The sequence below is a fragment of the Branchiostoma belcheri genome, unplaced genomic scaffold (assembly GCF_001625305.1).
Source record: "Branchiostoma belcheri isolate BF01 breed outbred unplaced genomic scaffold, Haploidv18h27 scaffold246, whole genome shotgun sequence".
In the NCBI taxonomy this organism is placed as follows: Eukaryota; Metazoa; Chordata; class Leptocardii; order Amphioxiformes; family Branchiostomatidae; genus Branchiostoma; species Branchiostoma belcheri.
Window position 1 is genome coordinate 55,364 of NW_017803850.1, and position 24,344 is coordinate 79,707.

The 24,344-nt window shown below is 40.9% G+C and overlaps 2 protein-coding genes across 2 annotated transcripts; one reads left to right on the top strand and one right to left on the bottom strand.

The window, feature by feature from the left end:
• Nucleotides 1–3,987: 3,987 nt before the first annotated feature.
• On the bottom strand, nt 3,988–6,660 carry LOC109471292 (transcription and mRNA export factor ENY2). Its single transcript, XM_019770580.1, has 5 exons — nt 6,571–6,660; nt 5,896–5,973; nt 5,398–5,468; nt 5,149–5,223; nt 3,988–4,166 (listed from the first exon to the last, which is right to left on the bottom strand). The coding sequence occupies exons 1-5, from the start codon at nt 6,576–6,578 to the stop codon at nt 4,090–4,092; spliced, it is 309 nt and encodes a 102-aa protein (XP_019626139.1). The 5' UTR covers nt 6,579–6,660; the 3' UTR covers nt 3,988–4,089.
• Nucleotides 6,661–6,855: 195 nt separating this feature from the next.
• LOC109471291 (aspartate aminotransferase, mitochondrial-like) lies at nt 6,856–23,748 on the top strand. The gene is made up of 12 exons (XM_019770579.1): nt 6,856–7,112; nt 10,263–10,419; nt 12,619–12,747; nt 14,948–15,007; nt 16,259–16,329; nt 16,452–16,539; nt 17,178–17,246; nt 17,731–17,766; nt 18,535–18,685; nt 20,322–20,487; nt 21,172–21,322; nt 22,018–23,748. The coding sequence occupies exons 1-12, from the start codon at nt 6,997–6,999 to the stop codon at nt 22,138–22,140; spliced, it is 1,317 nt and encodes a 438-aa protein (XP_019626138.1). The 5' UTR covers nt 6,856–6,996; the 3' UTR covers nt 22,141–23,748.
• The last annotated feature ends 596 nt before the right edge of the window (nt 23,749–24,344 follow it).

Below are 24,344 nucleotides of genomic sequence, written 5' to 3' on the forward strand. Positions count from 1 at the left end.
AGTCTTGACCTGTACCTAGCCCGTCGTGGCATGAATGTACAATACAGGTATAAAGGTATCGCCTAGTCTCGGTATAGAATGTATTCTCCAAGCAGAGGTTGGTGGGTAAGATTGTGACCTATCGTTTTTCCTGGCGAGCAGCGACTGAAAACGGATGATGATAGATCGATCCCCACCAACATCTGCTTGGAGAATATGCGCATGCTGCTTATTACTAGTACATACATGTATATTTTTTGCACATTACTTTATATAAGCATTTGACAAAGAAAATGGGAAATAGCTTTAGTGTCATCCTTCTTATTTTACCGGGTGCCCATACTTACAAATGTAAGTTCGTAAGGGAGTGAGTGTGGTAACATAGCCTATGGAATCTTTAAATACTATAAGGAAAGGATCCTGGTTGCGCGTGGTGCGTGGTCATGCTATAGTCGTGACTTTTGAGCGAGGCATTTGTCTTTGAAGGTCTTTGAATAGGTAGATGGTGTAGTTTTCTGCCTAATAGTAATACCCGCTGCTTGTTATGTGCTTTTTATTTTGTAGAACTTACTCTTGATGTTTTTGATGTAAAATAGATATCAGAGGATACAAAACATTACTGGGAACTGACGTGCACTAGCTGTTGAAAATGTCCGCCCATGTGTGGCCTGTACGTGGGGTACTAGTATGTTCTTTACATAGCCTCCTTCCCAGACTTGTTGGGTGGCGGTGTGCGACGCGAGTAATATGCCGCCGCGAGGGACGATTTTGCCGCCGAGGGAGTTTTGCTGTGGAGAGAAGGTTTCCCGCTCCAACGTTTCCCAACAAATCTGCGAAGGAGGCTATTCTTCACACAAGGCTCCTGACAAGGGACCCGAACCTTTGTCGTTGTTGTCGGAGAATGCCCGGTTATCGAGTCCTTCCTGAGTGTTTTAAACACGTGAATATCTGCAGTACATACATGTACCTTGGAATAAAAAATCTGTCCCCATGCTCCTTGCCACACTGTACCCTCCGTCGGAAACCCTTGCCCTAATCCTTCCCTTCCTCCTTTCTCTTATTTCTCCCAACCTCAATTTCCCCCTTCTCCCGACCGCCAACTGCGTATTTGTGCCGTTTTCTTCCCCTTTTATACCTTTCCTTCATTAGCACACCCACCTGTTTCTCTAACTTCTCTGATTGGTCCCCTTACAAAATTGTGTTAATTGGACACCTGTTTGTGGCGCGCGGGGACAGGTGTAGCGGTGCGAATAGTCTAATGTTAAATATCGACAGCAATTGTATCAAATTGTAAAAATCGGTTCAAAATGATTGCTGCCGAACTAGACCCTTAGTACTAGTAGTTCACATTGTGTAATGCTAGGATATATTTGCTCTGGCGACTTCGTGTACGTCAATTTAACGTACCCATAGAAGACCTGACAGTCTATACATTATGTACATGTTTTGTCTACCCTGTGCTGTTGGAGTACGCCGCACCACTGTGGCACGCCGGTTTGACAATAACACAACCAAAGATCAAAAACATTCAAAGTCGGACGACAAAATGGGCAGATGTACAAATCCTTACTCTCCAAGCAGAGGTTTGGGGTCATTTTTTGGCGTTTTTAGGCTTTTTTATCGGGATTTCTCTTTTGCACTGAATTGTTTTGGTTTGGTGGGAAAAAAATCCAGTGCAAAAGAGAAACCACGATAAAAAGCCTAAAAACACGCCAAAAATGACCCCAAACCCAAACCTCTGCTTGGAGAGTACAAATCCTATCATTCACTGGTTACCTTAGATGTAATGTTAGTGGCAGGGTGACCATAAATGATGGAAAACATTCTACTGAAAAAAAAAACTTCCTGCATGCGAAAGGGTACTGATAGCAAAATTATCCAGCTGCAAAGATGTAGCCTGGTTACCAGACCTACCTTGTAGTATAGCTACTGGAGTCCTACATCCTCTCCACAAATATTTGGGAGTAGGACCATGCCCGTAGCCAGGGGGGGTTCGGAACCCCCTCACAAGGCTCAAAGGTCCACTTTTTGGTCCACTGTTTATCTAAAGGTCCAACATTTCTCTTTAGATGGACTGATTCGTATCATCAGCGGACCTGGAATCGTATAAAAACTGCCTACTTTGTCATTGAATAAAAAGTTATCTCTGATTTTTTTCTCTCTGAAATCCTCTCAAAAACGATAGGAAATGCCATTTCAGAAGGTTCATTTTTCAAAATTTTCCGGGGGAACATACCCCCGGACCCCCCTAGGAACCTCGCGCCTACAGCGGTCGAGGTCCCTACAAGCAGTGGGAAGAACCCCTCATGCAAAATCCTGGCTACGGGCATGAGGACCCGGGTCTGGTAACCAGGCTAGCAAAGATGGCCCATTCTACAAATAGTTCTTCCCAAAATGGACAAGAATGGACTTTTCCAGTTCATTTGGCTTTGACAAGATTTAGCCCACGTACATGTACGTGAAGGAACCAAATACAGATACATTTTGTACGCTTTGGTATAAAAATAGCTCACAAATAAACCAAGCATGAACAGCAAGCTGAATATTTCCTCATTTCAACTTAAAAAAAAGCAAGTTTATTGGGCATCAAACCAGGCTCTTGTTACACTCAACACTGTAGAATTTGTTCAAAAATGAAAATAGACAAGATTCCAGGCATTCTGCCATTCATAACAATAAAGCCAGCATAAATTCCTTACTAACAACAAGAGATCAACTAACAACATTTTAACTTTTATTTTCAACACAATTTTATGTATTAAACTTTGGATGATACCAGAACAAAACGTCATCAACAGATACTAAATGCATATATTGTAGTAGATGTTACTGCATGATTCCATGTATACAAGAAGGTTCTTTATTCAACACCCAGTGAATTTTCACATACATTTTTTTAGCATTAGACACGTAAATCAGGGCAACAACTGGTTCTGATTTGTACTGCAGCTAGATATCACCACTGCAATGATTTTTACTGCAGCTAGATGTCACTGCTGCAATATTACAAATGCAGTCCCAAACCTAGAGTGTTGTCACATAATGTCTACATGTCAAGTTCAGTAAATGAGAAACAAGCTTCAGTTGAACACCGTCCCAAAAGTGACAAGTGTCTGAAACATCCAAAGTGAAAACCCACAGGTTGTTAAATAAATAACCTTCTTATAGTCTTTTGCAAACCTGATAAGATTATTCATGTGTGCATGATTCCATGTTTCTCACTCTAACAAAAAAAAAGTTTTTGTCAGAAATCCTTCTATCACTCATGACTGGCTATACCATCTTTCCTAGTTTTATTTCTGCATTAATTTCTGTAGCCTGAATTGCCCAGCCTTGACCAGCATTCTTGGACATCTTCCATGAAATGGAGTACAACAGTGTCATAGTACACTGTACACACATGACGACAACAGACTTGTAGGCAACTTGGACAGCGTTGTGTAAAAAGCTATGAGTATGATACTGACTATACCATACTATTCTTTCTGTAGTGTTTGGGCATCACACAATGTACAGTCATCAGAAATGAGCGAGGTGCCATTGCAGTTACCCAATGCCAGACCAGGAGTTGAGAAATCATCTAAAAACAGAAAACATCAGATTCACAGTTTCACAGGCAATAACTCAATCATTGACAACATGACAACACTGAGATATCAAGCATCTCCATGACGAAATTTGGTCCCATTATTGTGCAGGACCATGCCCATAGCCAGGGGGAGTTCGGGGGTGGGGGGATGAACCCCCCACAAGGCTGAAAGGTCCACTTTTTGGTCCACTTTTTATCTAAAGGTCCAAGATTTTCCTTTAAAAGATGGACTGATTCGTGTCACCAGCGAGGCTGGAATCGTAGGAAAACGGCTCACTTTATCATTGAAAAAAGTTATCTCTGATTTTTTTTCTTCAAAATCCTCTAAAAAAGCAGGAAATGCCATTTCAGAAGGTTCATTTTTCAAAATTTCATGGGGGAGCATGCCCCCGGACCCCCCTAGGAACCTCGTGCCTTCGGCGCTCGTTGGTCCCTCACGCACTGGGAAGAATCCCCCATTCAAAATCCTAGCTACGGGCATGAGGGTGCACAACTGTAGCCAACAGTCTGGACAAGGCACATCAGATATTGGACTGTTGGGCCAGGAAGTGGCGAATCCTCTGGAGCAATTCCTTCTTCACACTGTCAGGGACAAGGGCTGAAAAGAGAAACAAAGGACAAGTTAGAAGGACTTTTTGGGGCCCAGATACAAAATTACCATTAGGCCATTAGGCTACACCAATCTAATTTCTTGGTTAACTGATTTTTGCAGAAAAATAATGGAGCGGGCAGGAGAAAAAAAAACAGGCCTAGGCATCCTATTATGGCCCAAAATGGTACGATAGGAGCCATGAAGTCAACACACCAGGCTGGTTCAAAATTTAAACAATGAATTTTGAACTTTTAATGATACCACTACATTGAAAGATGGAATAACTAACAACTAGGAAGAAAAGGGCTGTTTTCAACTGTTCAAAGCAAAATATTTTGCGGTTGATTCTGAATTTTTTTTTGCAAATCTGAAAAAAATGAAGCGGGCGTATCCGTTAACCAAGAAATTAAATTGGTGTGGCCTTATCTATAATATATATACAAATGTTGTATAAAGCTGAATATGGGGGAAATGATGTATAAGGGTGAAAGCTGTAATTTCAACCCCTTCTAGAGTTACCCTCTTTCCAAGATTTTGAATTTAATAAAAATGCCTCTTCTGTTCCAAAAGAAGCTGCTGGGGGGACAAACGTATGCCACTTCTTCCTCCAGGGCACAAGAGCTGCATGTACATGTACCTACCATCCAAAAATAATAACCCTAGCAATTGCTCAGATCACGAGATTAAAACCGGAAGTTCAGCTGCAGTACTGGGAAAAACTGCCAGGGGGACCAGAATCTAGTCATTTTTGGGTTTTCTAACATATACTACACTGTAGTACTAGTATACCGAATATCATTATGGCTTCTTGAGTTATGTTGTTCACAAACAAACAAACAAAAACATAACCTTCTTGGCAAAGTTAACAAAACAACCAATTATGCAGAGAATAGGGAAAACCATTTACTTGTGCCCACTTTCTAGCTAACAATGCACATGACTTGATCTGCATGGAGGTGGGGAACGAGCTATAATGTATAATACTGACCTCTGCCCTTGGGAGTGATTTCAGCCACCAACTCATCCACAGTGATGTGTTCCAGACCCTTCTGCTTCACAACATCTGAACAAAGTAAAAACAAAAACATCAAGCATAATCAGCACAGCTCATTAGTTAAGTTTGCTGTCCTGAATTTTTACAAATTTAATCAAATTCACTTAGATTCACATTCTTTTTCCTCGGCCTTACATCTAAGTTATAACAGCCATGAAATGACTCCTGTACATGTACATGTACCTTTGCAGTGTGCCTTGAGCTGATCCCTCCAGCCACACTCGATCAGTTTAGTCCTCAGCACCTCTTTCAGCCTGATCACACAACAGAGAATGGAAGTGTAAACCACTAACATCTGCAGAGAATCTGTCCCTCTGTACTAGTATTGCTCAAATTCTTTTCAACAACCACCATCTATGACAATATATATATTATATATATATGTACGTATATATGTACATATATATGTAACTGTTATGTATATATAGAATACAACATGGGGTATTCCGTATCGCCCGAGGTATCGGCCCAACCGCGGGTCGGATCGCGGGAGGGCCGGAACCGAGGAAGTCAGGAAGCCATGGAAGCCCGGGCCGTACCGTAAAGTACGGCCCGGTCCGGAACCCGTTATTGAACGTTATTGCGGCCCGGGTATGATATAAATATACGTATATATAGAGTAGAATAAAAGTAGGGTAGAGCAGAGTAGACCAGGGCAGAGCGGAAATAGTGGTATCTTACCTCTCCCGTTCTCCGGTCTCAACCAGTTTCTGGTTGATAGTAGCACGCATCTGAGCATCTTTGATTCTCCTTTCCTGACTACAGGAAAATATATCAGCATGAGCAACAGAGAACTTGCTTGCATATAATTGTCAGCATTTGTCAATCTAAGTATGACATAGCCTGGGTGCCAGCCCCTACCTCGAATGAGAGATAACCCTTTCGGGAACTAGTTAACGTTACATGTAACGTTATGTATAAAAACAAATACAAGCAACAACACATGGTCCATGTACACACTCCGTAGTCAGTTTGCAAATATAAACCTTCTGGAATGATTTGATTATGCAAATAAAGTCCTAATTAGCAAAACTCGTATATGAAAAACTGGATATTCATCCTCACCTAAGTAACAAATATTCCGAGTGAAAAATGCCACCATTTACCAGTATTAAAGTTATTACAGCAACTTGCCATTAATTATTCACTCCCTCACAGTTAGTTACCAAGGACTCTACAAAAAATTAACGTAAACAAATGAACACAGTTCAGAACTTTCAAAAACCCCATGGCTGGAATCCATACAGTCTTAGCTTTAGCCTCAGTCGCTTTACTACACAAAGTAGACTACCAGGCAGGCTAAAATCGCAAAATGCAAGCAAAATCCTTGGTGAAGTAACGAGGAAGTATACTTACTCCGCCATTGTTGGTGCTCCACTTTCACATGGAATGCTGGGTAATAATATTTCACTCCTAAGGGAAAGGAAAATTTATCATTATTAAGTTGACGTTGTTGTTTTCTGTGTTATGTACCGTAGTTATTGGGAAGAAACTACGAGGTAGATTTCACTCAATAATGATAAGAGTCTAAACAATGACTTGAAATGCTAGTTGGAATCAACAGGAAAGGGAAAGAGACATTTTGCATTTGCTCGCAAACTATGCAGGCCCCAGCCAGGGTGCAACATGTTTCAAACCGGTAGATGTCGCTCCTGTACGGGTCATTTTGCATGGTGGAGAGAGTGCAAAGTCAACGCAAGGACGGGCTGTAGAAAGAACGGGGAGATAAAAGGCTTTATCATCTATAATAGCTAATTGAGAAGAGTCCAGAGAAAGATAGCAATGTCGTTTTTCACGCAAAGTGCCTTCAGGACGACGTTGGCGTGCTCCAGCTCGCTGCGGCAGCCGTCTGTGCGGGCGGTGCGACTGGTGCCCCCCTCCCTCACCCGCACTAACAGGTAACCTCTAGTGTCAGACATGTCTAGCTAGCTGCTGGAAAAGTATGGTCAGGTATCCGCGCTGGTTTTATATTTGCGGTTTTCGCAGTGTCTTTTCATCGCGTGATGCAAATAACGTTAGTAACAAGTGATCTGTTTTTATGCCATCATCTGAGTTGGTAAAATTACATAACTATCACAGAGTGGAACTCACTGTCACCATGAAGTACAGTACAGTAGGGGCATTATCATTAGATAGCTTTAAACAATATCTAGAGTTAGATGTTCAAGGGTTAGGTGTAACAAGTTGATCTGTGTAATGTAGCCAGCTGCCGCCATGCAGCGTGCCTGCAAAGCTGGTGTGTTACGCCGAAAGGCGGTTATACCGGCTATACAGATACAGACAGATTTTTCCCCAGGTGACCTCAGCACTGCACTGGGTCAAAGTTTGTCTGAAGATGCAGGACACACTCCTCTCAGCCGAGACGGGGGACGGTACTGACTTCTGCCGAACTTTGACCCAGTGCTGATGTCAGGTGCAAATTTGGTATAAGCTGGAAAGCAGTTCAATAATTCGTTGTTATGTTGTTTCGACTGTGAACTTGAAAATCATGAAAATTTCCTTTCCACTCCACCTAAAGCTTTGGTCACAACCCGCCGTACGTGCTTCTGCGTGCTGTCTATGTGCAAAAACGTGGGCAAACGTAGGGCATCCGTGCGTGGTGAGTACCACCTCTCCGTACGGAATCCTACGGATTTGGGAGCACGCAGACACGCCGTAGAACTTTAACTGTGCATGTAAAACTTTTTCTGCGTGCGGTCTGTGGATTCACCACATGTACGGGCGATGCGCGTGCCCGTACACACCGTGCGTAAGACGCACGTGTGAGTACGACCTCCTTACGGTAAAGTTGCAATCGTACAGTGATCGTACATTGTAAGCACATACAACTCACCACTTGCGCAACGTATGATGCAGGCAACCGCTCACGGCCAGACATGGCGTGCAGACCACACTCTTACACCTTGCGCAACCGTGCGAGTGACGTGCGTCAACGCCACTCCTTCCCCACGTTTTCAGAAAAAACGCAGCAGACGTAGCCTCAAAAAAACGTACGGACAAAAAGCATGTACGGCGGGTTGTGACCGGGGCTTAAGTTACGACATTGAATCCCCTTGAAGATAATATAGAAATTCATACTTGTCTCCTCTTCTGTACATTCACTGTTAGTACACTTTTAGTGCCTGCGCTGTCTGCAGGAGTATGGGCAACAGGTTTTCTCAGCACAAAGTCAGGAAACATGATGGCTTGTGTAGTGAATGATTCTGCAGTTCTCTGTCCATTCAGGTGCTGATGTCACAGGTGTAGAAAAATCATGTCAACAGTAGATAACTGATAAAGACAGAGAAAGTTGATCAAATTTCTTTTTGAGTTGGAGAACAGTATAATTTTCATTATGTAATTTACCAACTCTTTGATGATGCTAATGCAGCTGAGCCGAAAATGTCTATAAAATGCTAGCGGACATTGGACATTCGCAAAAATTCTGGACATTTTTCAAACATAGTAAGAATGTCTTTCCATGGACTTCACGGGGTCTTTTTGGGGAGGACTTGCTTGTTGTGCTTTCCATTGTTCACAAAGTGTCTGTCAGAATGTCTTTAGAAAAAACTGTGAAAACTCGCAAGCACTACACAAAGCCAAGGTAATTTAGGGGGCGGGATGCAATTAATTAACAGACAGACACTAATATCTTAAGTACGCATTGTGCTAAACAAAGGACTGTCTCCTAGGGGTGTCCCTACCTGACGTGTAAAGAGACTATGGATAGAAAATGTCCATCTTGGGTTATTATGGCTTCACCACACCACTTCGTGGTGTGGTGAAACCATATTGCTTTTTCTGATGTTTCTTCTCCTCCTTCTTCTCCTGCCATTTTTTAAATGGATTCAGCTTCTTCATTTTGGGGCCTAAGGACCTGAAATTTGGTATGGAGGTACAGTGGGCAAATACCCCCAGGCGTTTTTTAAATTTTGGTGATACAGGCTTTTAGAATGGTTTTATTTGAGCTTTTTGGCTGTGTTATAGCAAATGTATTACTGTGCTGTGTACCACGTTTGGGCATGAGTCATCACAATGGAATGCAGGGCATCAACCAATAGGCATGCAGCTTTCCTCTATTCTTCTTGCTGATTGGTTGTTGGGATTTAACTTGATTAACACTTGCACAGAGCATTTCCACCTGCACAGAGCATTTCTTGCTGATTGGCTGTTGGGATTTAACTTGATTAACACCTGCACAGAGCATTTTCATACTGACAGTATGTCTGTATTCAAGTGTTTTGGTAGGTATTTCAAGCTTTCCTGCTCCAGCATTGGAATGTGGGGCATGAACGTTTTTTTTTAATTTGGAAAATCAACAGTTTGCATTATGCAATTAAAAATCCTAACCAATAATGTAGGGAATAGCTATCCAACTGTTGTTTTAGTTGTATGTTACTTCATATTATAGTTATATCAATGTAAATCATTGTTTTCCCTTGTGTTTCTCATTCTTTCCCTACCATGTCGTAAAATGTGGTGAAGCCATCGCTGTATTTGCTCCTAAGCAAATATTGGCCTTTCTAGTTTTGATGTCGTTTTTCAGTAACTATGTCTACTAGTAATGTTCTCCTGACTGGCTTTTGTTCAGCAATGTCTAACTCATATCCAATGTCCACTAGCCGTTTTATAGACATTTTTGGCTCTACCAGTACCAGTGGCTTGTCAGCAAATCGGTAAATTTAGGAAAGGACTACTAGTATCAAGAGTATATATATATATATATACATGTATACTAGAGAAATGTCCTTGATGTAGGCAACTTGCTTCATGACCATGTCCAGTTATATGAATGAATGAATGAATGAATGAATGAAGAAGAATTGAAGACCTTTATTGTACCTAAGTACTCACTGGGTTCAGTACAGGTCACAGGAAAGACGTCACTGTGATACTCAAAATGGTGTGTCACAGGCCTTATCCCCTACAGCTTCTAACAACTCAGTCCAGCATCATGATATGTTATCAGTGTACATTGAGTTCATCTTTGTCCTGGCAGTTTTGCTGACATTACCTGGCCAGTGTTCCACATAAAAACGACCTCCTGACAAGTTTCTTTGGTACTGCAGCTCATGGTGGGGACAGGTAGAGATGGGCCCTCCTGATGCCATCCTGGGGGTCACCGAGGCCTTCAAGAAGGACAGTAACCCCAACAAGATGAACCTGGGAGTGGGGGCCTACAGGGACGACAGCGGGAAACCTTTTGTTCTGCAGTGTGTCCGAAAGGTAAGGAAATGTGGCACAGTCAAATTTTGGTCAAATCTGGCCACACCAATTTAATTTCTTGGTTAATGGATTTTTGTAGAAAAATAATGGAGCGGGAGGGAAAAAAAAAAAACAGGCCTCATCCTATCATGGCCCAAAATGGTACGATAAGAGCCATGAAGTCAACACACAAGGCTGGTTCAAAATTTAAACAATGAACAGTTAGTAGAAATTCTTCAATCAGTGACTGTATTTAAAGGTAAAAACACGTACCTCCAAATTTTCGGTGTCGGCTGTACACCTTTCTCAAGGAGTGACCTAGTCTCGCGAGAACACGAGACTAGGTCGAGACTTGTGTGGATCTTCTGACCTCCCCCGCCTCCTTGCGGAGTAGGGGTAAATAGGACTTGGGCAGCTCCCAACCTTCGTTGCGATTCACCCCGGCACGTTCCAACTGGATATGGACCGCTTCCTTAATCTTTCTATGTGACTTCCGGGATTCCTGGTCTATAATCTTAACGATGTCCAAAATAGGGCCGTTTGTGACCCTATGTCCCGCTTTGAGTTCATGTTGGCTAAGTGCGGATTTACCGTCCTGACGGTCTACAGATTTCTGATGTTCGTCAGTTCGTTCACCTAGGGACCTTTCGGTTTCACCTACATACACCTCACCACACATCTCACACGATATTTTGTAAACAGTACCACACTTTTCACTGGGAAGTAGTGGGTCTTTTGGACTGACAAGGGCATTGCGCAGTGTATAGCCTGGTTTAGAGAACAGACTCACGTTGTGCTTGGCGTAAGCCCGTTTCAGTCTCTCAGTGACTCCTTTGATGTAGGGGAGTACTGCGTAACTCGCAGGGTGTCGCTCTAGGGTGAGACTAGGTCACTCCTTGAGAAAGGTGTACAGCCGACACCGAAAATTTGGAGGTACGTGTTTTTACCTTTAAATACAGTCACTGATTGAAGAATTTCTACTAACTGTTAATTCTACGTGACTGATGAACCTCTTCAACGTTAAACAATGAATTTTGAACTTTTAGTGATACCATTGCATTGAAATATGGAATAACTGTGTAGGAAGAAAAGGACTTTTTTCAACTGTTAAAGGCAAAATATGAGCATTTTTCAGTTGATTCTGAATTTTTTTTTTTGGCAAGTCAGAAAAAAATGAAGCGGGCGAATCCGTTAACCAAGAAATTAGAATAAGATTGTGTGGCCTCATCAGTTTATTTCAAACACAGTACTACATGTATAATAGCACAATAATACAGTACACGGTGAAGACTTCACAGCCATGAAGGCTGAATTGTGTGATTTTTAAATTAAGTTATATAAAAAATCAATAACTTATGGCAATGATACTCTTTACATAGTCTCTGCAATTGTTTTGTCCCTGTTCACTATTTATACATGCGAGGACTCGAAATTAAAGGTGGTCCAATGGCCACTGACCACTAAAATTTAGACTGGGACAACTAAAAAGACACTTTGGGACATTTTGGGGACAATAGATAAAAAGAACAACAACATCAGAATGTCAGGCCTTTTGTCCCGGCTTTTGTCCCCAGGAATTTCCAGTCTAAATCTCTAATCTGCAATTGTAGTCCACCTGAATGTAAGCAAAATTAGTGCTGCATAACTAAACCCAATTTTAGGTTCAGGTCCGGATTCAAGTCCAGAGGTTTAGGTTCAGGTCCGGACTTGTACATTTAAGTCCGGACCTAAACCCATGGCATATACAAAATTGCATGTTGGCAACCTTGCAATGTTGTCTGGGTGAAAGTTTGGCCACATAACATGGAGGCTGGTACTTGATGATGCCCAATAGAAATGTTTTCTTCATTTTGCAGCAAAGATTTTACAATTTACGGAAGGTTTTAGGTGGTTTGGAAAGAAAAGGGGTATGTGAAATGGTATTTTATGGTAATAAGTCCAGACTCGGTTCTTGACTTTTAGGTTTTTTTGGACTTGAACCTAAACATTCTTACAAGTCCGGATCCAAGTCCAGTGAACCGGTATGCATCCCTAAGCAAAATAAAGTTGACTCCAAGTTGAATACTTCCAAAAAAAAAAAAACAAGTTGGAACAGTTCATCATCACTTTGGGACAACCGAAATTTATTTTTGGGACAGTGCTGGGACAATAGGAAGAAACGTTAATTTTGAGGCATGTACCTGAAAAAAAGTAATGACACTGCTATTCCATGTTGTTCAGGCAGAACAGATGATTGCTGACTCTGGCCTGGATAAGGAGTACTCCCCTATAGCCGGTAATGCTGAGTTCTGTAAGGCCTCGGCTAAGCTGGCATTTGGAGATGACAGTCCTGTCATCAAGGAGGGACTGGTGAGTACTACATGTACTCTTAGTTAATGTTTCTCATTTTCTGTAGACCTCTTCAATCTGTATATAATCTTCTATCTGTTTAAAAGTTTTAAAATATGCTGAGGTCTGTTTGATCCCATTCAGCCAGATTGTTGCAAGAATGGTTGAGTCTGGTTAAGGCTGCAGAACACAGTATTTATGGGCGACCCCCGGGAGTCTATGGCGCGGGTATAGAAAGTAGTGCAGACAAACCTCTTGCATCCTGGCTAGAGCGACTTATGTGAGAGGTAGCCATGAGTAAACTGCGCTGTGTGGTATAGAAAGGTATCGGCTTGTACACCGTATGAGTTGGATTGTGAAGATTTCCCTGTTTGTGTATATATACAGGGCTCGAAATACCCGGTGGCGCACTGGCGCGGCGCCACCTGATTTTGCTTGGCGCCACTTATTCCTAAACTCAGGTGGCGCAGCGCGCCACCTATAATTTGCGTGGATCGAGCCGCTAATCGCATGGATCGGGCCCCATTGTCGGCACAATCTTGTGAATTGTCGATGAATTGTCGATCTCGCCATGACGCCACAAAGAAAACGTTCTCATTGGTAGAAAATCAGACACCTCGCTGGCGTTTCACAACACAATTTTCATGTAAACAACTCCGACTGTCCTTGTTTACATGCAAAGCGCGCCGATACAAAATCCTGCCGGCCGCCCGACCGACCGCGGCTCGGCGGAAAAATAATCCATCCCCAGAAGAAATTTTACGCATGAAAATAACAACTACAACTTGTTTTCGTCGTTATATGAGTTTCTGACGCCGTAAAATGTTAAAACGGTTGAAATTTGTCGGAAAAAACAGCTCGAAAGACAGAATGAAAATGGCCGACGCTGCTTCCAACAATGTGGTCAAAGGTGAAGATAGCATCCAAGCGTCCAAGATACATGTACTAGTATTACACGCATGAAAAAAATTTTTTCGGCAACGACAGAAAAAAAAAATTCACTCGTATTTTTAAAAGGTTAATTTGTAAACATTACCGTGAAATTTTCCGAATTTATTGGTTTCTAGTGTCAGAATATAATGTTGTTTCTATGAATGTGCGGTTGGATGCTGTGGGGGCTTTTACAATTGGGAGAATCAGATATTAAGAGCATGCTTTCTTTCTTTCTTACTTTCTTTATTGAGTGTCTCTAAATTTTTTTTAGTATGAGTTTATAGACATAATCACATTTTTATTTGTTCAGCTGTGTCAATATGTGATTTTGTTTGGGAAATATGATTGGGTTAAAAAGTTTGGTATATATTAATTATGTCCGTAACACCTTAGGAATACTTGCTCCAAGTTCCAGGTAATAAGTACATGTACAATTTGTATCATGTATTTTTCACTTGTTGAACTTGTGGAAGCACCGTTGGCCCCCGGTTAGGGGTCATCCGGGGAACCTATGCCCAATTTTTTTTTTTAAATCAAGGGAGCTAATACCATTTTTTATTAGATTTTGAAGATTTGTCCAGGGGGTATGTTTATTCCGGGGGGTATGTTTATTTGGCAGATGAGAGTAACATTATCCTTGCGCAAACGAAGAACATGGCGAACGTAACACCACCCGCATAAGTGTGCCGCCATGTAGAGGCGTGGCATTCCCACGGCGGCAGCCCTGTGATGAAGTGATGTAAAGGTGGCATTCTTTATTAAAACATTGTTGTTTGAGAGTTTTTATGTTCTTTACATTACTTTATTTTATAACATAAAACTTAAGTAGTTAACTAGAAGAAAACGTAATAGATATAAGTAGCAGATTTGAAGAAAATGATAACTTGGAAGTGTTGCCACTTGAATACTGATGGCGCCACCTGGCTTTTGACTCAGGTGGCAACATGCGCCACCTGGCTGAAAAAAGTATTTCCAGCCCTGATATATATATATATAAATGCGTGGCATTACGCAACCACGTTCCAGGGTGAGCCGGCTGCAGTTCCGTTGACCCCAGTAGAGGGCCAAATCAAAGTGGTCGTCATTATAACTTTCTTTGCTTTTCAGTTATTTTGTAGAATATACCGTATATTTCAACATATTAGTTGGCTGTGATTCTCTAGTGCAACGTACTATAATTTTTATCGCGTCAAAGTGAGTCACCTCGAGGTGCTTAACTATAGGAATCCCCATAGGACGAAAACTGTGTTCTACCACCTTAATGAGTTTTTGCTGCTGTCTGTTCCAGATCAGTACTGTCCAGGCCCTGTCTGGGACGGGTGCCCTCAGAGTCGGTGCTGCTTTCCTGGTGAGAGTCTTTATTACTTCACCTTCAGGAAGAACCCAGGGATTTACACAGTTACTTGATAATGACTGTGTTAAGGTGTCCTCACTGGCTAGTCTGGCATTCTAAACTTTGCATCGTTTTGTCACAAAGAAATTCAGAAAGAACTGTAGTTGTACTGAATATTGATACCTGGGTACAAAAGGGTTGTGAATATGATTTTATGGACCATATGGATGATGTCATCATATTTTATTGCCCCAAATATAATTATATTTAAAGTTATAATACAGCACTTTGGTACAAATAACTGCAATAAAAGTATGATTTTCATGTGCATACTGATCAAAGCTACAAATGTATGTTTGCACAAATCGATATCTACTAATTACCCGTAGTTATTAGAGAATAACTAGCTTTTAATTAGGCTATTAGGTTAGCTTTGTGACAAAACAATGCAAAGTTTAAAATGCCAAATTAGCCAGTGAGCACAATATGGCCACACCAATTTAATTTGTTGGTTCTCGGATTTTTTCAGAAAAAATATGAAGCGACAGGGCGAAAAAAAAAAATAAAAACAGGTCTAGGCATCCTATTATAGCCTCAAATGCTACAATATGAGCCATGAAGTCAACAAAAAAGGCTGGGTTAAAATTTAAAGTATAAATTTTGAACTTTAAATCAAACCACTGCATTGATAGATGGAAAAAACTGTAACAACTAGGAAGAAAAGGAATTTCCTCAACTGTTGGGGGCAAAATATGAGCATTTTTGAGTTGGTTCAGAACCAGAATCTTTTTTTTTTTTTTTTTTTTGCAAATCAGAAAAAAATGAAGAGGCGAATCCGAGAACCAACAAATTAAATTGGTGTGGCCTAAGTAGGTGTAGGAATAAGTTAGAATTGACTATTGTTCAGTAATGTTCACTTTTCATGCCTTTCACATCTCAGCTGGGTTTGTTTCCTCAGTCTTTTGATTTAGTAACCCCCTGAGCTTAGATATTAGTGTGTCTGTGTGCTTGTTTTTCTGATTCCTTGACTAGCATACATGTAACTCATAAAGTGATGCCAGTAATGCTACTTGGTAGGTTGATGGGTCTTGGCTGTGGGAAGATGGTCAATGACGCCTCCTACCTGCTTTGTTTGGTATTGCATCTAGGTTCTTCCTGTGACTCCATCTATTGTAGTTTGGGTAGTCTCATATATTGTACAGGTGAAAATGTCTATACTTCATGTACAAAAGATTGAAAATTAATTTTGATCCTTAATGTGTCCAGGACAAGTTCCATGGTAGTAAGGAGGTCTACTTGCCTAAACCATCATGGGGGAACCACACGCCAATTTTCAAGTAAGTTTGGTTTTTGATATCCCATATAGACAAGTAGAAAGAATGCCAACTTATACATTTTGCCATATAGTTTGTACTTACTGTAACATACACACTCAAATGTCTCTGTTTTTCCATTGCAGACATTCTGGCATGAATGTGAAGTCTTACCGGTACTATGATCCACAGACATATGGGCTGGATGAAGCTGGTTGTTTTGAAGACATCAGTGTAAGATTACATACATGTACCCTTTCACTCAACACAACTCAAACAAAGTTTAGCAACTAAGCTAGCAGTAATCATTCTACTTGTTCTAGGTCTAGTCTGGTATCCAGTACAAACCATACAGCTTAAAGTATTTGGCATTAACAGCAAAGCTGTATCAAATGAGATAGACATTGTACAGTGTAATGGTTGACATAATAGTAGCCTCCTGCATAGTTTCAGTGCTCACAGCTACACATGTACATGTACATGTAGAACGCGGTTGTTTCTTTTTGGGCAGAGAGCTGTATATTGGAGTAAGGCTGGGATACATATAGCTGTATCAGGCTGCCCAAAAGTCTGTATTCATTCCACACCCTGAAAAGAAGTAATGATTAAGAATGTTTGTCACTTAGTGTCAGAGGGCCAATCAATGTACAGGGCATTAGAATTTCGAATGTAACAAGAGAACCATGCATATTTATTGTAAATGTGTCTGTTAGCCAGGTAATACTAGTTATGTCAATTACAATCAGCTAAGGTCATATTATGGTGTCATGAGCACTTTAATGTTGACCACTCAGAAGTCTGCACAGGAAGCTAACATGATGACATCATTTCTATGTTGTACATGTTGTAACATAAGTTTCTACCCTGTGCAGAACATCCCGGAGGGGTCAGTCATCCTGCTGCATGCCTGTGCACACAACCCTACCGGGGTGGACCCTAAGGTACCCTGTCCTACATCATAATGTAGTGTTTTATCATTTACCTCAGTATCACTATCACCAGAATCAGGACTACAAAAATATAATGTTGTGTTTCCAGTTTCCCGACCGACCCTAGCAAAAACCTGCGCTGATCCTAAGCAACATACATTTTTTGTATCCAAAGCTGCTAAGGCTACTGTACATTTTTAAGTCTGATATCTGAATGTCAAACCCACAGAGTTTTGAAACATCATTTAACACAATTTCTGTCAATCAGAAACATTTATTTTCCTAGGCTTAATAAGTGTGGTACTTTGTATGTCTACAATATTAACCAGGTTTCCCTTTGCAATGGACCCATGTCTCTATATCATTATACATCTATCAGTCCAGACCCAATCCTTGATGTGAAGGATGCACAGGACATTATACAAGTCTGTTTTCTGTCCATTTTTGTTCTGCTGTGTTTTACTGAGTAACATACCTTATGTGTCCTTTTGTACAGCCAGAGCAGTGGAAGGAGATGTCCAAAATCATCAAGGTGAGACACGTGTACATGTTTCACCCAGAGCAGAAAAATAATGAAGCTAAGCTAACATGCACATGTAAATCTGTCATCATAATCTCAAAACTTGATGTTCTTTGTACCCAACAAAAGTTTGGCACCTGCCAAATATTTTGAAAACTTGTCAGCTGTCTTAAGCTTTATCAGGACTGATTGATATACTGTGCTACTCCTGGCAGCATGGTTCCATCGTGGTCTCCAATATTATGACTAAATTTGTATCTCGTAGTAATTCCTGAAATACCCAGAGCTTTGCTTGGAAGTAGTGCCGTGTACCGGTTCACTGGACTTGGATCCGGACTTGTAGGAATGTTTAGGTTCAAGTCCCCTCCCCCAAAAAAAGGCAAGAACCGAGTCCAGACTTATTTTTTTTACCAAGAAAAACCATTTCACATCCCCCTTTTCTTTCCAACCACCTACAACCTTCTGTAGATTGCAAGATCTTTGCTGCAAAATGAAGAAAACATTGCCATCGGGCATTGTCAAGTATCGGCCCCCATGCTATGTGGCCAAAGTTTTGCCACAACAACATTGCAAGGTTGCCAACATGCAATTTTGTATATGCCATGGGTTTAGGTCTGGACTTACAAGCCTGGAACTGAACATAAACCTCTGGACTTGAATCCGGACCTGAACCTAAATGTGGGTTTAGGTACACAGCACTATTTGGAAGCACTGGCGGATCTGATGTGGAGATGTAGTTGCTCATTTGCACATCCCACAATGTTTATTTGCCCCCTGCAGGAGAGGAAACTGCTGCCGTTTATCGACATGGCGTACCAAGGGTTCGCCAGCGGAGATGTGGACAGGGACGGCTTCGCTGTCAGGCATTTTGTAGAGGAAGGTCACAACCTGATTCTGGCCCAGTCTTACTCCAAAAACATGGGCTTGTATGGTACAGCAACTTTATGTCTGCTTCTGTACACAATGTACACAATGTACACAAGTTAATGTATCATAAGGCCACAGCAAGTAATTTTTATGGATGACATCAGTGCGCGCATTAATTTTCGCCTGATTTTGGAAAAAAAAAAACAAGAAATTTTGTTGCCTTCTGACAGTGGTCAACATGCCGAAAATGGGCAAAGATGTCTGTTGCCATGCCGGAAGGTGGATGGCAGAACTATGACGAGAGGAAACAAGAAAAGGCTCTGATTTAATGTTTTGTTTCTTACTTTGATGCCATGATATGTGATGTTCCCACCGAATAAAAGCCATTCGTACAATGATTGAGTCAAAATTTTATAATGTAGGAACCTTGTTTTTTTTGGCCCGCCTTGTTTTTTTTCACCCGCTCGCATTAGATTTGGAGTGGGTAGAGGATGTCATCCATAAAATTTACTTGCTGTGGCCTAATGCCTTATAGCATGTAGCGTGCATGGTCCAGTGGTTAGTAACCCTGCCTCTGGACCAAGAGGTTGGGAGTTAAAATCCCAGTTGTTGTCACTCAACCTGACATGCATGCTACTGGAAAGTCCCTAGGACCGGACATTAAGCTGTGGTCCACTGTTCATTGTGCTTGTTGAAAAAAACTAGGGGAATTTCCCGGGTACAATGAACCTGTAAATACTGTACATAGCGTCTGTCTTCTTTGTCACGACCAGTGGGAGATTAGCTCTTTTAAGTGAGCTAAAGTTGGATCAAGATCACTTTCCTTACTTTTATAATGTGGCTACATTTTTTCTCTCACATATGCATGTCTGGGAACATATTACATTTTTGCTATAACATATCAATCTTACCACAGTGACTGTATCTTGCAGGTTGGATTGGTAATTGTCCATGTTGTCATGGACATAGAAATTTAGATGATATTGGCAAGGCTAACCTTGCTTATTGTGTTTTGATGACCAGTCAAATTTAATTGAATACCTGCAAGAATCTTAAAAATACCCAAGACTTTTGGTGCACCTGACAGCATTGTTATGACTGGTACTAAGGCCACACAATTTCTTGGTTAATGGATTTTTCTAGAAAAATAATGGAGAGGGTGGGCGGAAAAAATAAAAACAGGCCTAGGCATCCTATTATGGCCCAAAATGGTACGATAGGAGCCATGAAGTCAACACACCAGGCTGGTTAAAAATTTAAACAATAAATTTTTGAATTTTTAATTATACCACTGCATTGAAAGATGGAATAACTGTAACAGCTAGGAAGAAAAGGACTGTTTTCAACGGGTTCGAGTCCTGACATGCCACCGATCTTGTGCCCTTGTGAAAGGCACTTTACACGACTTTCCCCTCTAGACTCAAGTGAAAATGAGTATTGTCTGTCCAGTATTTGTTTCTATGTGCGGGACACAACACCAGCAACAGCTGCCTCTGTTCCACGTGTATTGCATTAATATTGTTGCAATTTCAATAAATCAAATCAAATCAACTGTTGAGGGCAAAATATGGGCATTTTGTATTTGATTCTGAATCTATTTTTTTTTTTTGCAAATTTTTTGCAAAAAAAATGAAGCGGGCGAATCCGTTAACCAAGAAATTAAATTGGTGTGGCCTAATGGTAATGCCACCTGTTTGCAGGTGAACGTGTGGGAGCCCTGACGTTTGTGTGCAGCTCCCCAGACGAGGCCAAGCGTGTGGAGTCGCAGGTGAAGATTGTGATCCGCCCCATGTACTCCAACCCTCCCATCAACGGAGCCAGGATAGCAGCCACCATCCTCAACAACCCACAGTTACATGGGCAATGGTAGGGAGTACACAACAACCCCCAGTTACATGGGCAATGGTAGGGAGTACACAACAACCCACAGTTACATGGGCAATGGTAGGGAGTACACAACAACCCACAGTTACATGGGCAATGGTAGGGAGTACACAACAACCCACAGTTACATGGGCAATGGTAGGGAGTACACAACAACCCACAGTTTTACCTAATTTGGCTGATTTTATATTCATCAAGGTGTGGTATCTCAGCAAATAACACGCCGACGGTACCTACTTCTGGGATTGAGTACACCTTTAGAAAATAGAAACATTCCTAACATTAGATTGAATGTAGAGTTATCCACCCTCTCTCTATAGTTTTGCCTAATAAATTCAATATGAGAAGAACAAGTTGTATGGGCAACAATCTGCTTTTTTGCGTCGTGTGGCGTAGCGGCAGAGTGCTCGACTCGGAACCAAGAGGTCCCGGGTTCGAGTCCTGACATGGCACTGATCTTGTGCCGTTGGGAAAGGCACTTTACATGACTTTCCTCACTTCACTCAGGTGAAAATAAATATTGTATTGTCCCCCGTGTTGGTGGTGGCATTAATATGAGTTGATATACATGTAACTTGAGTGTGTCGTCACGACGTCTTGTGATTACATGTTGGAATATTAGAAAAAAAAGCTTTTTGCCTTGCTTATTTCGTTGTTTTGTGTCAGGCTTGTGGAAGTGAAGGACATGGCAGACCGCATCATCACCATGCGAGAACAGCTGGTGGCAAACCTGACGAAGGAGGGCTCCACCCACAACTGGCAACACATCACTGACCAGATCGGCATGTTCTGTTTCACTGGACTCAAGGAACAACAAGTATGTCTTATGTTTGGAGTTAAGACTTTTGGTCCAACACAAAAAATTCTCTCACCTAGAGCTTTCAACCAGTCACTCTGGTCTTCCTCAGTAGACTCACCCAGTGAGGCTTGTCACGTGGCTTCTTTGAAGTGTGACGTCAACACTGACATCAAAGGTATCTGGTAGACGATGTAGCCCCTCGTCGCCGTTCAATGTAGGGTGATGGGCCCTGATGTAAATGGCTTCCTTCACCCCTCTCAAGAAAAAGTCTTGTTCAGTGTCTAAAATCCTTACAGTGTCAAGTGACAAGCTTCACTGGGTCAGTCTACTGAGGAAGACCAGAGTGACTGGTCGAAAGCTCTAGGTGAGAGAATTTTTTGTGTTGGACCAAAAGTTTTAACTTTAAACATGAAACTCAGTACTAGTAGTCACAGAGAAGAAGTGGTCTAACTGCAGCATACACTAGAAATACATACACAAAGTTTATGAACGGTTGGACTAAACAGAGAGATACAAACGAAGGAAACAGAGAAGAAAAAAAAAATTCAATATCATGCATGGTGTCATCTTCTGGAACACTGTACTTGTAACCACCAAAAGTCGATTTATTATTACACTAAAAATAGTTATGAATTTCACAAGAAAAACCTATTTGCCCTGGTGTTATCTGCCAGTACAAGGTCTTTGATGTACCATTTTGTTTTTGTTTCCAGGTGGAAAGGCTGACAAAAGACTTCTCTGTCTTCCTGACTAAAGATGGCCGAATCTCTATTGCCGGTGTGTCGTCCAAGAATGTAGCGTATCTTGGGCATGCTATCCACGAGGTAACCAAGTAAAGCAGCCGCCATTCTCACACAGGAATATCTGCAACAGGATGCAATGAAACTACACGTCAGATTGGCAAAAGTAAATGTTTAGGGTTTTTTTTTAAAGAAAATTTGAATTCTAAACAACTACTGAAGTCATTTGGCTGAAGATTACACTTTGAATGTGATGCGAAAAAACAATATATTGTTATACAGTAAATGGAAAGATATGGCCACATCTTTTTCTGGAGAATATTTACAGTTTTTGCACCAAAACCCTGCAATAGGTGCCTAATTGCACAAAGTGTCATCTCATTGAGTAGCTATTTTCATATATTTTTATGGCTTGAGTATTGATGAGTCACAAAAGATTATGGACAGACCCAGCTATAATGTCAAGAGAAAATGTAAAGACATCAAATGTATCTATGAATGGTTAAAACTATCTATTAGAGAGCTTGGTTGCCAGCTATGGAATGAATCTATTTGGTAACTTTACAAGCATTTTACAATTGTGTGTAATGTGTTTGGTAATGTTACATGTACCTCTTTGGAATAAATGTGACTTAAAAATGTTACCAGGTGCCATACCGTAAATTAAATATGATCTGCAAACTTAAGGCGTTGGTGAATCAGACATCACTTAACATGACAGTATGAAAAGGGGGACAGGTGTATTGTGTTTTAGGCTACTTAAACGCTTTAAGGTTTACTAATTTAAAAAAAAGACTCCTTGAAGTCATGTGAAAGCATTGTTTACTCGTTATTACGGGTCATCTGGCATGTTTTATCTGTACTTAGCAGTGCAGGAAGCATACATGTACATTATACATGTAACATTACATGTAGGTAATGCACATGTACTGTCAAAGGTAATGCTATTGTTCAGAAATCTACACCTTTTCTTCTTCTATGTCATTTCATTGTACCAATATTTGATACATGAAACGTATGATTGACCTTCATATCATTTTCTTTACCAGACTTTTAAAACACACTTATTCAACAAGTAACTTACCTCGGCTTTGGAGTTGATTGCAGGACTGTTGAACGGAGATTTGAACATACGACATGTACTGTGGCAAAATGGATGTTTCTGGCTTGCTTGTTGGGTGACGCATATGCTTTATTAAAATATATTTTGACTGGCCCTTTCTTCCCTCATGACCTCAATGAAGTGGCCTGCAGGCCCATTTGAGCTTCTCATGAATAAAGAATGGGGTTCAAAAAACCCTGGCCTTGGCTGGTAGAATGTCAACAAATGTTTGTTACTTTCTACCCTTAGTACATGTAGATCTACAATACACAGTCATGTACATTTGTATACCTTTATATGGGGAAACTACTGCTTACTATATAGAGTGAGGAGGTACATGTACATTGTAATGTCAGCTCATACATGTATGTACATGTTTCACTCATGTTCATATCAAATTAAAGTGTCAGCTGCTGATGCCATGTTTACTGTAGCTCAAGTGTACACATCATGTTTAAATCTTATCTGTAAGTTTCTATGTATTTTTCTTGTACTTTATTTGTGAACTCTACACCACTTACTTAAGTCTATATACTACAGCTGGTAAAAAGATCTCTTACTAAGGCCACACCAATTTAATTTCTTGGTTAACGGAGTCGCCGCTTCATTTTTTTCTGATTTGCAAATAAAGATAAAAATTCAGAATCAACTGCAAAATGCTCATATTTTGCCCTGAACAGTTGAAAACAGTCCTAGTTGTTACAGTTATTCCATCTTTCAATGCAGTGGTATCATTAAAAGTTCAAAATTCATTATTTAAATTTTGAACCAGCCTGGTGTGTTGACTTCATGACTCCTATCGTACCATTTTGGGCCATAATAGGATGCCTAGGGCTGTTTTTATTTTTTTTCGCCTGCCCGCTCCATTATTTTTCTAGAAAAATCCATTAACCAAGAAATTAAATTGGTGTGGCCTAAGGCTAGATGTCCAAAATTGCTTGTTTGTGCAAGGATTGTGCAAGTCATATATGACTTGTTCTCTCACAATACTGCTACTAACCATAATCCTACAAGAGTTCCACGATCTCAACCCTTCGCCACGATATTAACCCTTACATGTAGGCCACACCAATTTAAGTTCTTGGTTCTCGGATTCACCTGTTCTTTTTTTCTGATTTGCAAAAAAAACAAAAAACATTCTGGTTCTGCATCAACTCAAAAATGCTCATATTTTGCCCCCAACAGTTGAGAAAAGTCC